The sequence below is a fragment of the Drosophila tropicalis genome, unplaced genomic scaffold (assembly GCF_018151085.1).
Source record: "Drosophila tropicalis isolate 14030-0801.00 unplaced genomic scaffold, ASM1815108v1 contig_158, whole genome shotgun sequence".
In the NCBI taxonomy this organism is placed as follows: Eukaryota; Metazoa; Arthropoda; class Insecta; order Diptera; family Drosophilidae; genus Drosophila; species Drosophila tropicalis.
The window spans coordinates 10389737-10406457 of NW_027172602.1; the positions used below are offsets into that span (position 1 = coordinate 10389737).

At 39.9% G+C, this 16721-nt stretch overlaps 2 protein-coding genes and 1 long non-coding RNA gene across 4 annotated transcripts; 2 read left to right on the forward strand and 1 right to left on the reverse strand.

Moving 5' to 3' along the window:
* Positions 1–363: 363 nt before the first annotated feature.
* tbc (trabuco) lies at positions 364–13212 on the forward strand. Its single transcript, XM_068302489.1, has 8 exons — positions 364–819; positions 8186–8657; positions 8724–9706; positions 9873–10178; positions 10238–11262; positions 11327–11631; positions 11699–11976; positions 12045–13212. The coding sequence occupies exons 1-8, from the start codon at positions 795–797 to the stop codon at positions 12131–12133; spliced, it is 3483 nt and encodes a 1160-aa protein (XP_068158590.1). The 5' UTR covers positions 364–794; the 3' UTR covers positions 12134–13212.
* Positions 13213–13627: 415 nt separating this feature from the next.
* Positions 13628–16274, forward strand: GstT3 (Glutathione S transferase T3). Its single transcript, XM_068303774.1, has 4 exons — positions 13628–13728; positions 14755–14952; positions 15029–15451; positions 15533–16274. Exons 2-4 carry the CDS (start codon positions 14799–14801, stop codon positions 15676–15678), a joined length of 723 nt encoding a protein of 240 aa, XP_068159875.1. The 5' UTR covers positions 13628–13728; positions 14755–14798; the 3' UTR covers positions 15679–16274.
* On the reverse strand, positions 13800–14227 carry LOC137587382 (uncharacterized). Of its 2 annotated transcripts, none has more exons than XR_011033922.1 (2): positions 14153–14227; positions 13800–14098 (listed from the first exon to the last, which is right to left on the reverse strand). It is a non-coding gene; the product is annotated as an uncharacterized lncRNA (long non-coding RNA). The 2 variants fall into 2 exon arrangements; XR_011033923.1 differs by having other exon boundaries at positions 13800–14107; positions 14153–14223.
* Positions 16275–16721: the final 447 nt, after the last annotated feature.

Sequence of the window (16721 nt, forward strand, 5' to 3'; positions counted from 1 at the left end):
TACAAATGTGGCTACCAAATTGGGGCACTCTGTGGATAAGGCAAGGGAGGGGCGGGTGGTTACAGAGCGGGGGGAGGGCAGTCGGCAAGTCCTGTTGCTTGTGGCAACGACGTCAGCATAGATGATAACGGTTTATGGCAGAACGAGATGGCAATATCCAAAGGGCCAAACGCGAAAAGCTTCCGAAATGTGCTTCAGGATAGACGCATAAGGGACTGAATGGCTGGCTGGAGGGGGCTGTTGAAGGGAGTGGGGGGAGGGGCATAACTCGCCTCGTGCAGAGTCTTTGTTGTCGTTGGTGTCGACACATCCATCGTATGCTTTCAGTTATATTTGGGAGCTTGTTGCGAGCAGATCGCCCGCTTTCCCGCATTTTTTTTTTCGGTTACTTCATTCATTTGCCCTTACTTGTGTTGTGTAGTGTAGAAATCAAATGAAATCGTCAAAAATTAAGTAAATCGAGTTTTAGAGAGAAAAGTATTCAAAACCCATTCAAAAACAAAACATTAATAACATTTTGGAAGAACCAAAAACGAGGCAACCGCCAATGATGCTTGGGTCTCTCTGCTCCCCAATGATGCCAAATTATTCATAAGGAACGCCAAAAGCAACTAGTGAGAAGGAGCAGCAACGGGACACGCGAAAGTGAAAGCAAATAGCAAAGAGAACGAAACAAAACGCGCGCGTGTGTGTGTGTGTGTGTGTGTGCGAGTGCGTGTGTAAGAACAAGAAGTAACAAAACGAACACAAAAAATAAAAGAACCAAAACGGGAGGCAGAAAAGTAAAAGTTGAAATGAAAATGGTGCAAACCACTGCAGGTAAGTTGGACACACAGCATCCCCACTCCCCCCCTCCCAACAGCCTTCTTACTCTAACTTTCTGTACTAATGCCCGTACGTCAGCAATTCTGTTGAACGCATTCAGGCATGGCCAAAGGCTCGCAACTTTTCTGCGTATTTCGGGATTTTACACACACACACACACACTGGGGGAATTTGCTTCAACAAAAGCTTTATGGAAATATTATTTATGTATGAGAGTGTGTGCCTATCTATGTGTGTGTGTGTGTGTGTGTGCTTGTTTTCGACAGCTAAAAACATTCATGTTGCACTTCATGTTCATCCTAGTCATAGACGTGCCCCAAAAAAAAAAAAAGAGAGAGACTTTCCGGTTAATCTCTCAACCATTTCTGTCATCTCCATTCAAGGAGAATAGAAAAAAAGAAACGCACAGGAAAACTAAGGAAGTCCTAGAGCTTAATCAGCTTTAAACTTTATCCTTTACTCTTCTGATTGTCCTTTATATGCATCCTGTATACATATACATATGTATATATAAGTACACTGACAGTCAAGGACAGAAATAATGACCAGGACACACACACACACACACACACACTGACACATGGAGTATAAAAAGCATCATCATCATTATTTCAATAATCATTGAGATTTATTTTCCGCAACAAAAATACCAGCTCTTGATTATGGCCAAAAGTTGATGGCCCAATCCTGACCAGCGAGCTAATGTGCAAGGCCTATGGCTTCTAAAAAAGACCGGCTAAAAACGTAAGAAGTTTTATGAATGAAATTGACAGCATAAATGCTGGATACGATACGATTGTGGGCGTTTGTTTATATTTTTCCTCGCCTCCGTGGGCTTACATCAGCCACCCACATACAAAAAATATCATAATGAGAATAATGAGAATGATGCGAAAGATGAGAGAGTCTCGTGACGGAATTGGTTGCACTAACTAACTCACTAGAATTCAAATTAAACGTTGCAAGTTAGTAGACAGACACATATTCATACATACAATCATGTACATGTACATGTGTGTGTATGCAATGACCCACCGACTTAACGACTTACCATCCCATGTTGACAGTTAAACTGAAAGCACAGAAAACAAAAGTAAGCATCTACACACAGCACACACACACACACACACACACACATACAGGAATATGTACATATTTTATGATGGCACATAAAGCATTTCTTACGACTTGCAGGCACTTTAAAAGTCAAATGACAATGAAATGATCCCCTTTCAAACAGTCTCATCAGCCTTTTTACACAGGCCTACAAAATTTGTACCCAAATAAGCCAGAGTAGACATTTGTAATGAATCATAATGCATTAAGTCCGAAACCAAAGTCGAATTGTTCAGATTGAAGAATAAGCCGAAGCTGACGAGCTGCCATGGGCTAACCTCGAGTCAAGTCTTAGGGAGAGAGAATGAGAGAGATCTTCCCTTGATCTTTCTCTTCTGACTCAAAAGCTGGACACCCAAAGCTGGATAGAGATAGAGACTCTTCAAATCTCTTTCATCAATGAACGATTTCGATTCCCCATTAAATAATTAAAATCTAACAATAAGAAGTCAAAGAGTACATCACGATTGTGCTCTCAAGGATCATAAGGATGCGTGCGTGTGGACATTTTGGACGTTGACGTATGACTTTGTTTCATTTTTTTGTTTGACAATCATTTTTTGTGTTGCCTTTTAACACGTGTTTTTTGCTGTTTCTTGTTGTTTTTTTTTTGTTTTTGGTTTTCTCTGCAGCATTTCATAAAAATTGTGAGTGAAAATGTGGGCTTAGTGTCAGCAACATAGCCGTTATCCTGCCATATGTGTGCGTGTCCTGTCAACACCATTAACATCAACATTAACACACACAGACACAACCACACTAAGCAACCCATGGAGTTAGTCAGTCAGTCAGTAAGAGAGATGCTTTCAAAATTAAAAATCCACTGTCTGGCCATCATTAATTTTACGTACCCTCCGTTTCCTTCCAAGTCTCTTCGTCTCCATCTCCATTCCCATTTCTGTGACCGTGTCAGTCTGTCTTAGGCTTTTGTTCTGTCAATGGCAATCTCTGGCCGGGACATGACGCCCACCAAGGGGAAAAGTTCTATCCCAACTGACCCTTAAATACATATATATATATTTTTTCTTCTTTACTTTCTTTTCAAAGTTTGTTCATCAAAGACACAAAAAGAAGGGAAAGACAGCACACAGTTTCCCAAACGTTAATGAGCCGGTTAAAGCAGTTGTAGGACAGAACATAATCACTAGCCAAAAAGCCAAAGTCTTTGATGAGGCTGATTTGATTATCCTTGAAGAAAACTTTATGTCTATGTATGTATGTATGTATGTATGTATATGTATGCATGTGTCTGGCCACAGTTGAATACCATCAAAAGAAATGGAGAACAAGCATTTGACACAAATACAACATTGGTTGCTTTAATCCTGAATCCTGTTGCTGCTGCAATTAAAATCTCTCTACATCTCTGCTACAGTTCTTATGAACTTTCTTAATCACCATTGCTATGGTTCCCTATGCTAAGCCTTGGCCACCATTTACCACTTACCATTCATCTAACATCTCTTCATATATTTTTATTGTGCAATTGCAATTGGAATCCTTGCAGTTCGCATAGCAAATGGCAAAAGAAACATTTGAACTTTTGCCAGAGAGTTGAGTTGAGTTGAGTTGAGGATTAAAGGAATGCTGCAAATGTTTGCATAAAATATTTTGCCTTGCACTACTTGTGGGTAGACTGAAGCCACAGTAAGACCTCGTAAGACACAAATTTAGCTAATTTAAAGACCAGAACTCCAAGTGTTTGAATGCGTGCTTTAGGAGGCTTTACTGTAAACACACACACACACACAATTGCATTGCCGTTGCACAACTGTGACTTTGACTTTTTTTTTAGTTGGCAAAACGAACGAAACGAAGAGAATTTTTAATTAAGCTGAGCAAACACAAACAATTTAATTTGAATTGCATTAAAGGCAAAAATGTCAGAGTGCAACTACATACATACATACATACATATACTTATACACCAAATGGTAAATAGTTTCGAAAGTGGTTGGGGGTGGATTGAGTGACTGAGTGGGCGTATATACGAATTGGTAATCATTCCATCAGTCGTCGTCCATGCTGCTGCATATCGATTGCCATTCATTCATCTCTGACCTTTTCGGCATGATTTCTGAATTCTGATTTCAGTGATTTATCACACTGATTTAAAACCTTGCTGAAATTGCCAGCTAACGATTAAAATGAGTTTGGTAGTTCTGCTCTTAGCCAACGATATCAATTTGTAATTAATTTGTAGTCTACTTACTGGGGCTACATATGATTATCCTTAAAATGGATGTGTGAATCGATCCATTATGTTTTATTAAACTTTATTTGCCCAGTAGAAAGTTCTCAAAGAACATTACATTCTCAAAGGATTCTTCAAGGATTACAGTAAATTAAGTAATATTGTGCTCATCTATCGAACCTTTGTTTTTTCTATGGGGCTAATTAGCATAGCCCAGATAAGTAGGCTACACAAAAATGTTCAAGTAAGTTTTTTGACGGCTTTAAAATTTTGCAATCATAAGTTTAGCTAAACAGTAATATAGTTTGAAGTATTCAACAAAAATAAAAAGGAATGTAAGAAATAAGAAAAATCATAAAAGCCCAAATAAGTAGGCTATGCAAAAGTGTTCAAGTCAGCTACTTGCCCTTAGATGAACAAGCTTAGAAAATCATCACATTTTCGTCTAAGTTACTTTTGAAATGAATCTTGATAAATAACAAAAATTTATCCACTCATATCAATGGATAAAAGCCCAAGTAAGTAGGCTTCAGATATCAATTTTATGATACTTTTGAAATCACTTGGAATTACTATTGTATACCATATCACATGACAATCATTTTTATAACATTCTGATAACATTTTCATGTAAATTATCAAAAGTTATTTTACACACAGCTAATGAGATTCCAAGGACAGAAGAAAACAAATATATCTAATGTATACTTTATGTACGTGTATGAAGTTTGTTTTTGTTGAAACATTTTTCCTTTTCGAGGGTTCTGTGGGGGCTGGCAAGGGGGCCAGGGTGGAGTGCGGGTCGAGGCAGGCGCAAACTTTGTCTGCGGCTAAACACAGTGCACAATACATAAAACATTAGCACTGTAATTAATGTAGGGGAAACCAAACAAACAGACAAAAAAAAAAAAAAAAAAACCAGCCACAGTCGAGCTAGAGCGATATAAACCTAGTATACATATGGTTGTTATCTCAATGCGGGTTTTTTCCCTATTCACTGATAGCAAAAACGCAAAAACGGAAAACCTAAAACAAAAGCCAATAACAAAATGGACCCCAAAAAAAAAAAAAAGAGAGTAAAGGAGACCTTTTCTATCTATTCTGCCATGAATAGCTTTATACATTCCAAAAGCAAAATATCGTTGGCGGATTTTTCACTCATTCTAAACTTGAGATTGCAATAAAGTTTCTGTTTTTGCATCTCTCTCTCTCCCCCCTCTCTGTAGTTGTTAGACTGGCATGTTTGATTAAAAATAATTCTTACATTGCGGAAATCCAGCTGTTAGCTGCATGCCCAAACACACACACACACACACACACACACACACAGAGCCAATCGTCCTGACATTCAAGGGTCAGGACACAATTTCGAAAATGCCAAGCATTGTCCACACAGATTTTGTTTATATTTTGTTCTCTCTTTTTTTGCTCAAGCAAAAAATAGACATTTTGTGGTATATTTTAAAACCTTCTTCTAAATCTACCCATCCCTCCCCTTTAGGGTGTGTGTCCGTGTGTCATTGCATACTCTTGCCATTAAGGATATATGACGAGAACAATGCCTTATAGATTGTATCCTAGCTTAGGTTTCATTTTATAACTTGATATGTCCATGTAATTGAATTCTTTAATGAATTGATTTATTTATCTTCCAATAGAATTTTTGTCAGAGTTCTTCATTTGTTGTTGCCCATAGAAACGATCGGTGGAAAAAAAAGGCTAATTTCCAAAAAGGGTATACAAACTTGCTCCATTTTTTTGCTCTCTCTCTCTCTCTCTGTCTTTCTATCTCTGTGTGTGTGGGTTTATTTTTAATTAAAGTCTCCGGCGGGGCAATCATCAATTTTCCATTTGGGTTGCCTAATGAATTTACGGGTTCTTACCTCAACAGGGGAGCTCGCTTAAAACGTTAACTGAAATAGAATTGAAATTGATTTTGGTTAGGTGAATTTGGCTTCTTTTTCTTTCTCTTTATTTGTACCTGCTGTGTGGTGAGGGGAGAGAAGGGAAACGGGGTTTGAATTCTCCAAAGATTTAGTTTCATTTGATTTTAATGGCTCAAAGTCTTTCCTAGCTCTTGGACTAATCCTGGTCTCTTAATTGGAACTCAATGGGAGCTAAAGCTAAGTCTTGAAATGAAAAACTATTTCTCTGGATCGTTATAAATGAACTTTTGGTAGATGCCTACGGGAAAAGGATGCCTTAAAGCCAGGTTTAAATATAAATGGTAAAGGAATTTCTTATAAATTTCATTACATTTCCATTGCTGCATAGTTAACCTTGAAAAAATACCTTATACCCTTTGGCTCTTGGCGACTTTTGTTGACCTACGATCTCTCACTCTCTCTCTCACTCTCTCTCTCGCTCTCTCTGACAATGCCCTTTTGGGATTGCACTAACGTTAGCCTTCAAGGTCGAAGGCATTGTTGGGCAACATTAAGAGCCAACATGCCTGCCTGGCTTTGAGCTACGAGCTTCTTATTCTGGTTCCCAATGGGCCAAGTTAATTTTCCAGTGCCAGTGCCAATGTCATTATAATGACAAAGTGATATACAGAGAATAAGAGGAAAGAACGAAAGTTTAAGAAGTGCGAGACAACAATTATCTGTGTGTGTGTGTATGTGTGTGTTGTTTACTTTCATTTGCAGCATCAACAAAGGGCAAAAGAACAAACAAATAGACAAACAAGACAAACAAACAAACAGACAAACTTTGCTCTCACTCTTGCTTTCTCTCTGACTCTCTCTCTGGCACCTGTATGAGTGAAATTAAAATATTAAAACTTTTTTCTCATTTTCTCTTTTTCTTTGGGTGGGGGTTGGGTGTTTTTTGTTTTTGTTGTATTTTGCACTTTGGGGCTTCCTGTGGTAAGCAATTTCTCAGGCTTCTCCACATCCATTTATATGATAATTACTGCAATAGCAGCAATTAAATTCTTCACCCCACTCCAAACCCTTCTCAACTAGCCAGCTGGCTGCAAGGACGAGAATGTCTCTTGTGTGTGTGTGTGTGTGTGTGTGGGGTGGAGGACTGCATGTGGCGACCATTAATGGTCGTCGTCGTCGTTGTCGCCAGCTATATCGCCGTCGTCGTCAGCGTCCCAGACATCCGCACATTATTGTTTGCCATTGTTACATAGTTGAAAATGCCGTTCATTTGGCCACATGTGCGAACCCCAAGGGGTCTAGAGTAAACCACCAACAAGTTCTACTACAACATTCTAGTAGTTCCAAGTTCCAACATCGATGTTGCAACATACAAAGGACAACGACAAAATAACTTTAAGATAAAAATTGCCAACGTTTCATCTTACTTGGTTGAGTCCGTGATCAATTTGTCAATGTGCGAAAGCCATTGCCAGTTTTATTCTTTCTGGACTCGTGCATTGGCGAGGCTAAGACTCATATCACTCTATGCCATTTGTCACCATCTGATGTCCTTGTCCACGCGAACGTTATCGTTGCCAGTGCCCCCAGGATCCCGAAGAAAATGGAAAACAATTAATGAAAATTAAATTATACTTGGCCGGAAGCCATCATGAATTTTGAGTGCAAATGCCATTAGCATTCGCCCCCTCCAGTCCTCCCTCCTCAATAAGCTTTCGAAGTGGACTGGATTTCCATGAGAATCTTGACAAGAAACTCTTAATCTCTTGAAGATTAAAGCGTCTCATTTTCGTGCAGTGCATCCTTGTTTTTGGGGTGACCTAAAGAAGAAAAAAAAAGCGTAATTTCATGGCGCATTGATAATGGCGAGGTGTGGTCAAAGTTGGATTTTGGGTCTATGTTTTTTGGGGTGTGGCGGCGACTGTCAACACATGTTGGCCATATTGAATTTCCAGTAGTAAGAAGGTGAACTGTACTGTATTGTATTGTGGTTGTGTGTGTGTGTGTGTGTGGGGGGGGAGGTGGTATAGTAAGGAGTGTGAAGGAGATTGTAAATTGTGTGATTTCATTTGCTTCGTACTTTTTGGGGCCCCGCGGGTCCTTTGACATTTATGGAGATTCACAGCTGTTGCTTGAAATGATGGCATTCTTTTGGCTATTACAGATGGCAGCATGGACTACAAGGAGCGACTGATAGCGAGCGTTAAGAAGGAGGTGAAACAGCTTATGGAGGAGGCGGTGACCAAGAAATATGTACACGAGGAGAGCAGCTCGGTGACCTCGCTATGCGGTGCTGTTGAGGCATGTCTCAGTCAAGGATTGCGACGCCGGGCATTGGGTCTATTTAAGACCTCATCGACTACGGCATTACTGCACAAGATAGCTAAAATGTGCCCTGAGGCGGAGCACATAAGCAAAATGGTGCAACAAATCGAGGCAAATGATCCGAATAAGCGTTCCTCATCGAGCAGTGAAAGTTTCAATCGGCCCCCCATGTTGAAGAAGAGCAGTAGCAATTCCATGTCCACTACCTCGGCAACTACGGGAGTGGGAACGGGGTCATCAGCAGTAACCACATCCACTACATCGGTCTCAATTAGTGCCAGCAATTCGAGTTTATCCTTGGCTGGCATGAAGTGAGTAAACAATCTGGCGTCCATCCATTCTTTAACTGTCTAAATCTTTAACCATTTGCCCCATAGATATCTGTGGATACGTCTGGCTCTTTATGAGAAGCGTCTGACCAAGATCATTGAGTATCTGGTGAGCAATGCCAGCAGCTATTATGATCGCGACTCATTGGTGGCCGATCCCGATTATGGTTCCATATTGAGCTCCCTGCTGGTGGGTCCCTGTGCTCTGGAATTTACACGTGCCAAGACGGCCGATCATTATTGGACAGATCCGCATGCGGATGAATTGGTGCAACGTCATCGCATTAGCTCCTGTCGCCGCTCCTCCTCGACCTGCTCCCGACCGCCGATAATCAATTTCAAGCGCAGTCTTAACACCAGCTCCGATGAGGCCAGCAGCTGTTCGTTCAAATCAATGGCTTCGGTATCGGTGGCCAAGGACTATGTCGAGTCACTGCATCAGAATGCCAAGGCCACTCTGTTATATGGCAAGAATAATGTACATGTTCTGCCCAAAGACGTGGCCGAGCCAATGCCGGGTTATTTGAGTTTGCATCAGCATATACAAACATTGACAATCAAATGGACCCCGAATCAACTCATGAACGGATACAACGAATCCCAGCAGCAGCAGCACCAGCAGCAGTCCCAGCAATCCCAGGAGGAGCTGGATGACATCGATAAGGATGCATATTGGGCATATGCCCTGAATATCAATGTGGATGACATTGTCTATGTGCATTGCCATCAAAGTCGTGGCGAAGATAGCGGCGGAACGGTCATCTTGGTGGGTCAGGATGGAGTCCAAAGGCCACCCATACATTTTCCCGAAGGTGGCCACATGCAGCAGTTCTTAAGTTGCCTGGAGACGGGTCTGTTGCCACATGGCCAACTGGATCCACCGTTGTGGTCCCAGCGTGGCATTGGCAAAATGTTCCTATGGCCAAAGAGTATGCGTCGACGCATTTTGCCATCGGTTATGGAATCCGTGGACGAGACACCCATCGATTATGTCTTTCGCATTGTGAGCAAGAGTCGTCATGAGGAATTTGGTGAGTTTGAACAACTGAGTAAGTGGTCAAGTGAGTGAGTAAGTGAACAAGTGAGTGTGCACAAGTGTGAACAAGTGAGTGTTGAGTGAGCAGGTTTATGATCAAAAAGGAACTTGTTTAATGTAAATGTTTAATTCAATTCCATTTCTTATACTTTCATTTGCAGCTGCGGCCCACTCCATACTCGACTTTGTACGCAGCACTCCGCGTCGCGCTCAGCTGAGCAGCTGTTCGACAACTGGCAGCAGCGACTGTTCGAACAAGAGCCTCTCGATCGATCAATATCCCTTGGAATCGCCGCATTTGCTGCAACAGCAGCATGCCCAGAACACTAGCATCGAGATGGTCTGCTCTACCATGCGTCGCCAGATAATATCGCGAGCCTTTTACGGCTGGTTGGCCTACTGTCGCCATCTATCCACAGTGCGTACGCACTTGTCGGGCCTGGTGCACGGCCGTATCACACCAGAAAGTGAGTTGACAGAGCCTCCTTCTGACAAAAGCATAAACCTTTCTCTCTCCTGTTTGCAGTGAAAGCCGATGAGGAGGGTCTGACCAAAGAGCGTTGGCTCCAGTTGAATGCGAATGGTATCTTGGAAAATGCTACTGAATTCTATCGCCTGGTTTACTTTGGCGGTGTCCAGCCGGAGTTGCGTCAGGAGGTTTGGCCCTATCTGTTGGGTCACTATGCCTTCGGTTCAACCGTCGAGGAGCGGCAGAAGCAGGATGAGACCTGCAAGCACTACTATGAGACAACCATGAGCGAGTGGCTAGCAGTGGATGCCATTGTCCAGCAGAGGGAGAAGGAGAAAACAGCCAGGGCAGTGGCCAAACTCAGTTCGGGCAGTAATAGCGGCAATGAGAGAACTGTACGAGCAGCGGATGTCGATGGCATTGGCAGTGGGCCAGGTGGTGAGCTGGAGAATGAAGTATTTGAGGATATTTCGGATATATCAGATCCCGGGGATCTCGAATTCGATGATGAGCAGCAACAGCAACAGCAGAAACAGCAAAAGGAACAGCTAACGCAGCAGCAGCAGCAACAAGAGAGTCCAATTAGCTCAATGCATTTGAGTGTGAAGCCCATACCCAGAGCCATGAAGACCAGCACAGACTCGGGTCATGTGGACGAGGGTGAAGGTTTGGATGATTTGGATCTGGATGAGGAGACGCAACCACCTCTAGCCAGGCAACAGGATAAGGAACAGCCACCCAGTTGCTCAACATCCTCATCGTATGAGACAGTGGGCGGAGGATTGCCGGGTGTACCTCCAGCTGGCAGTGTCTTAAGTCCCGAATATCTAAGCGCAGATGATTTGCCATCTCAGTTGGCCGAAGATGACAACGAAGCCGAAACAGAGGCCAAAGTCGTCATCATAACCAATGCCTCTGTCGATTTAGCCACCAATTGGGTTGATCGTGGTCCCAAAGCGCCGACTACAAGTGACCAAATATTGCCTCCTCTTGCCGAACAACCTCCAGCCGAGGGAGGCAATTTGGATGCACCCAAATCCGCTTGCGCCTCACCAGCTAGCTCTAATGGTGGTGTCTATAGTGTAGGTACTTTGAAAACTCATTCTCATTCAATATTTGACCTCTGTGTCTCTCCATCTCTCGTAGAGCGAACTATTGGAACAATTTGGCCTCAATTTGCATCGCATCGAGAAGGATGTGCAGCGTTGTGATCGCAATTATTGGTATTTTGCCAACGAGAATCTCGACAAGCTGCGAAATGTCATCTCCACCTATGTGTGGGAGCATCTGGATGTGGGTTATATGCAGGGCATGTGTGATCTCGTTGCCCCCCTGCTGGTCATCTTCGATGATGAGGCAATGAGCTACAGTTGCTTCTGTAAGCTCATGGAGCGTATGATTGAGAATTTTCCCAGTGGTGGTGCCATGGATATGCATTTTGCCAATATGCGGTGAGTCCCACTTCCAATCCCATTCCCCCTGCCACACGGGTCGTATGAGTAATAATTTCGTTTTCAGCTCATTAATACAAATTCTCGATTCGGAAATGTATGATCTAATGGACTCGAATGGCGACTATACGCATTTCTATTTCTGCTATCGCTGGTTCCTGTTGGACTTTAAGCGCGAATTGGTCTACGATGATGTCTTTGCCACCTGGGAGGTAATTTGGGCAGCCAAACACATAGCCTCGGCCAATTTTGTTCTATTCCTGGCATTGGCTCTATTGGAAACCTATCGCGATATAATTCTATCGAATAGCATGGACTTTACCGATGTCATTAAGTTTTTCAATGGTGAGTTTTGACTAACTAAATACATAGATATTTATGGGTTTATATTTCGTTTCTTTGATTCATTTCAGAAATGGCCGAACGTCATAATGCCCAGGCCGTGTTACAATTGGCAAGGAGTTTGGTGCTGCAATTGCAAATGATCATAGAAAATAAATAGACAATGGACAATTTTGAGTTGCCAAATGAAGCAAAAGGATGATGGGGATGAGGAATAGTTAAAAACAAAAACACAAAGCATACAATAAATAGTAAAATAGTTACATTTATTCAAAATCTTCGTTAAACATATATTTATATATGTATATAATATATATGTATATCTCTACCTACATATATGTATTTGTATGTATGTATGTAAGTGTGTTCTATAAATGTTTCAACACATTTCCCATTTTCATTATTATTTACTGAAATCAAAAATGTGAACCAGGCATATCCGCCATTTGAAACCGAAACAGGGCCCGACCATGCCAAAGACTCTACACAAAAAATGTATTTATCTATTAAATTCTTGAATATCCTCTAAAAGAAAAACTATTTTACTCTACTCCTAAATTATAATAATAATAATGTGTGCTAAGATTTTTTGTGCAATATTATATAGAAAATTTGTTAATCATATATCATGATATACAAACATATATCTCTATACACATATATATGTAAATATCTATATCTAAATATGAAAGCTCAAAACCTAATCTTGCATTGAGTATACAATCAGCAAAATCAACAATAAGTCAAGTGTACCCGTACTTGCATATATATATATACATATATATATATGTATTACAAGAGATACAAAAGTAAATGTTCAATTTTCATTTAATGTATTTTATTTTTATATGCATATATATATTGTGATCTGATCTCTCTCTTCACACCGAGTATAAATGTTGTGGAAATCCACATATTATCTATTACTACTACTTACCATATATACATACTATGACTTAGTAAATGTACCTAAAAATAATGATAAAGTTGAAACCAAAAGAAGACGAAGAATGTCTGCTTTTAATTTTGAAAATCAAATTGTAATAATTAACTTAACACTAAGTGGTCAATCAATATCTAAATTATGTATAGTGAATCCCAATTACAAGAATTCTCGATCGATCACAGTGAAGAGAAGCGAAGGGGATGGGAAATTGAAACGAGTATCGAAAATCAATCCAAAATAAATATGATTATAATATATATACATACATATACATATGTATGTACAAAAATACATACCATATACAATAAAAAATCAAAATAAATGAAATAATTCCAGTTGCTACCCTCGTTGGATCTGCTGATCCGTACTTATCTTTCTACAATATGTATATATGTATTATCGTGTGATAAGCCCGACCTTCCTATTGATCTATATATAGTGCAAGAATTATATATTTATTTAGTTGCTGGAGGTTGCCAAGCAATTGCTGCATTTGTTATCAATCGATGCAAAGTGAGTGGAACGAGGGAAGGACGAAAACAACGCCACAACTCAATAGAGAGAGAGCGCGAGAGAGAGATTAGGCCGCTTATCGCTGCGTTTTGTTTTCACTTTTTCAATGTCAGGTGAGATAAATTGGAATTCCCCACGACTTCTATATAAGACACTGTCAGCTGTTGCATCGCCCAAGTCATTTGCCAAGATGTCGCCATCACGTTTAGCCAGCATTTTGGGTCTTACCAACAGCGATGACAACGATGAAAGGAATTGGCCAGAACAGGCCATTGCCACAAATAAGCGGAGAGGATGTAAGTCAAAGCAAAAGAAACCCATAAGGATCTGGAGCTATTTTCGTTACCAAGTGAAAAGTCTAGTGAAATTATCAAGTCATTGTGTTTATTTTGGCCATAAACAAATGACGTCATATTTGTTTTTATTCCCATGTGAAATCAGGCCATATTTCAGTTGCGGAAGTGGGGCACGAGATAATCGACCCATAGTCGTTTCCATCTCACTTATCTCCATAGAACTTATCAAACTAAAGTCAATATCTAGTTGGGTACCATGATCAGACGAAGGGGGTAGTCGGGTGTAACCAAAAAGATGCGGAAATGGATTCTTAGTTGGGTGTGGACCGCCCAGATTCCATTTGTCGGCGGGAAACTAGAAGAAACTGATCTGATTTCCCTTCAAAAAGATGAGTTAGATCCGCTACGGCATTTTAGCACTCACTTCAATTGAATTTTTTAACATTTGTTAATAAATTCTTAAAAGATTACTTAAATTGTCGAACGACTTTAATGGTTTAGTTAATACTAACAGAGGAAACCAATTCCCCCAAATTGAGAATTATAATTCTAAAGCCTTTTCCTTATCATGAGTTCTTATAAGTATATACAGTAAATCTTCACAAACTAAAATACTAATTAACTATTCTATATAGAATACCCATAAAATTTAAGTACATTTACTTGACCTACCATAATTTGTTAGATAAATGTTATTAAAGTTAGAAGTCGAAGCTTTTTCAAGGACATTTGTTAACGTTTTTGAAGAGTGTATAAACTTCGGTGCACACAAAGTTGCTTTCCTTGTCACAATCAGTGTTGACCATTTGCGAGTGCCTACTGTATATACAATTAGTATCAAATTGAAGCTTTTTAAAGCTCTCTGATAAGCCAAAGCACGTTCTCTCTCTTTCTCTTGCTCTGTAACTCTCCCGCTTACATTTGAAAGACTGAGAGAGAGAGAGAGAGCTTTAAAGTTTAGCGTGATCTTTGGACTGAATCTGAATTTGTTGTTTATGTTCCAATTTTCGCATTTACCCCACACAGTTCCCCGGAGACAGAAGACTACCAGCACGACCAGCACATTCAGCATGTCCACAGCAGCTCCAGGTCCAGGACCAGCTCCGGCTCCGAGTCCTGTGCATTACTACTATGACTTGATGTCACAGCCCTCGAGGGCTTTGTTTATCATCTTTCGCTTAAGTGGCATGCCATTCGAGGATTGTGTGGTCGCCCTTAGAAACGGTAAGAAACTCCATCCCTACAATCTAAAAGCATTATGGTAATCTTATCGATCGATCAATGTTGACTTTCGTACCAGGTGAACATTTGACCGATGAGTACAAAACGAACATAAATCGCTTCCAGCGTGTACCCTGCATCAACGACAATGGCTACAAGCTGGCCGAGAGTGTGGCCATTTTAAGATATTTGAGTGCCAAGGGCAAGATACCCGAGCATCTGTATCCCAAATACTTTGTGGATCAGGCTCGGGTCGATGAGTTTCTCGAATGGCAGCACATGACCCTGAGAATAACCTGTGCCCTCTACTTCCGCACAGTATGGCTGGAGCCCTTACTAACCGGTCGCACCCCAAAAGAGGATAAAATTGAGAAGCTGCGCATGCAAATGGAACTCAATCTGGATGTCATTGAGGATGTGTGGCTACAGAATAGTGATTTCGTGTCAGGATCCACCCTAACAGCGGCCGATATATTTGCTGCCTGTGAAATTGAACAGACACGTGAGTGTATAACACCCTTACCCTTAGCTCTAGACCTTCTCCAATTGATCCATCTGATGTCATACGATTCCCTTCTTCCAGGCATGGCCGACTATGATGTCCGCATCAAGTATCCCAAGATACGAGCCTGGCTGAAACGTGTACGCCAATCGTGCAATCCGCACTATGATGTTGCCCATGAGTTCGTCTACAAGATCTCGGGAACGGGACCACAAGCCAAACTCTAATTGTTTAGTTAATAACAAACTTTCCTTTATATATATATATATAATTTACTCTCTAGATATACATATGCATATACATAGATTAACGCCAATAACTTTGATTGGGTTGAATGTTGATTGTTTTGTTTGTTCTTTTTTTTCTGTTTTGTACATTTCTATTTATGCTTTTATTTTTCATTTGTTGTTTCTTGTTTTTATTATTGTATCGTCTCATTACATAATCATGTTGCATGTGTTCATTATCGTTATTATTATTATTATTTTGTTGCGCCAAGAAAAGAAACACAAATTTATATAAAAAAAAAACATAACTACCTAAAATCTAACAAAATATATTGGATAATAATATTATAATTATACATACATATACATATATATATATATGTATGTGTGTATATAGTAGCAACGTTACGCGCTTGGGTGTTAAACTTATTCATTCTCTCTCTCATTTTCCTTTTTGCAATAACAAAACATTCACAATTCAAAATATATATATATATATATATATATATTTAGGCGGGGGAATATTTAATAATAATAATAATAATAATAATAATAGTGTTAAGTGAAAAGGGCGGGTCTGAGCTGGGCTGATACAATAGTTTAAATAATAATAATAATTATAATCATGAAATGTAATTTGAAAAAAATAATAATTATTATTTAATAATATATATATATATATATATGTATATACAAAGAAGATTTCTATACAATTAGGGGCGGGGAGGCGTGTATGTCTGTGGGTGTTTCTTTTAATTCTATATATGTACTTACAACTACAAGCTACAAAGTTTTGCTTAAATATGGATTATTCTGTTTGTTGCTCCTTTTTCTTTGTTTGTTTTGTTTGTTTATTAAACAAAAAGAAATCAAAAACACAAAAAAAAGGAATTTAAACACAATTCTACCCAAAAATATACATAGGGAACAAATGTGTGTGTGTTATTATATAGTTTGTCAATGATTATATGTTTAAACGAAATGTCTAAGTTTCCGTTATGGTTCATCTTGTTTGTTTGTCTGTTTGTTTGTTTCTTTGTTTG

Excerpts from the sequence above, each read along its gene's own strand:
- tbc (XM_068302489.1), top strand. The coding sequence starts at position 795 with ATGAAAATGGTGCAAACCACTGCAG. Across the intron at positions 11,263-11,326 it reads CTAATGGTGGTGTCTATAGT|AGCGAACTATTGGAACAATT; the intron begins GTAGGTACTTTG and ends CATCTCTCGTAG. Across the intron at positions 11,632-11,698 it reads ATGCATTTTGCCAATATGCG|CTCATTAATACAAATTCTCG; the intron begins GTGAGTCCCACT and ends TTTCGTTTTCAG.
- GstT3 (XM_068303774.1), top strand. The coding sequence starts at position 14,799 with ATGTCCACAGCAGCTCCAGGTCCAGGACCAGCTCCGGCTCCGAGTCCT. Across the intron at positions 14,953-15,028 it reads TGTGGTCGCCCTTAGAAACG|GTGAACATTTGACCGATGAG; the intron begins GTAAGAAACTCC and ends CTTTCGTACCAG. Across the intron at positions 15,452-15,532 it reads CTGTGAAATTGAACAGACAC|GCATGGCCGACTATGATGTC; the intron begins GTGAGTGTATAA and ends CCCTTCTTCCAG.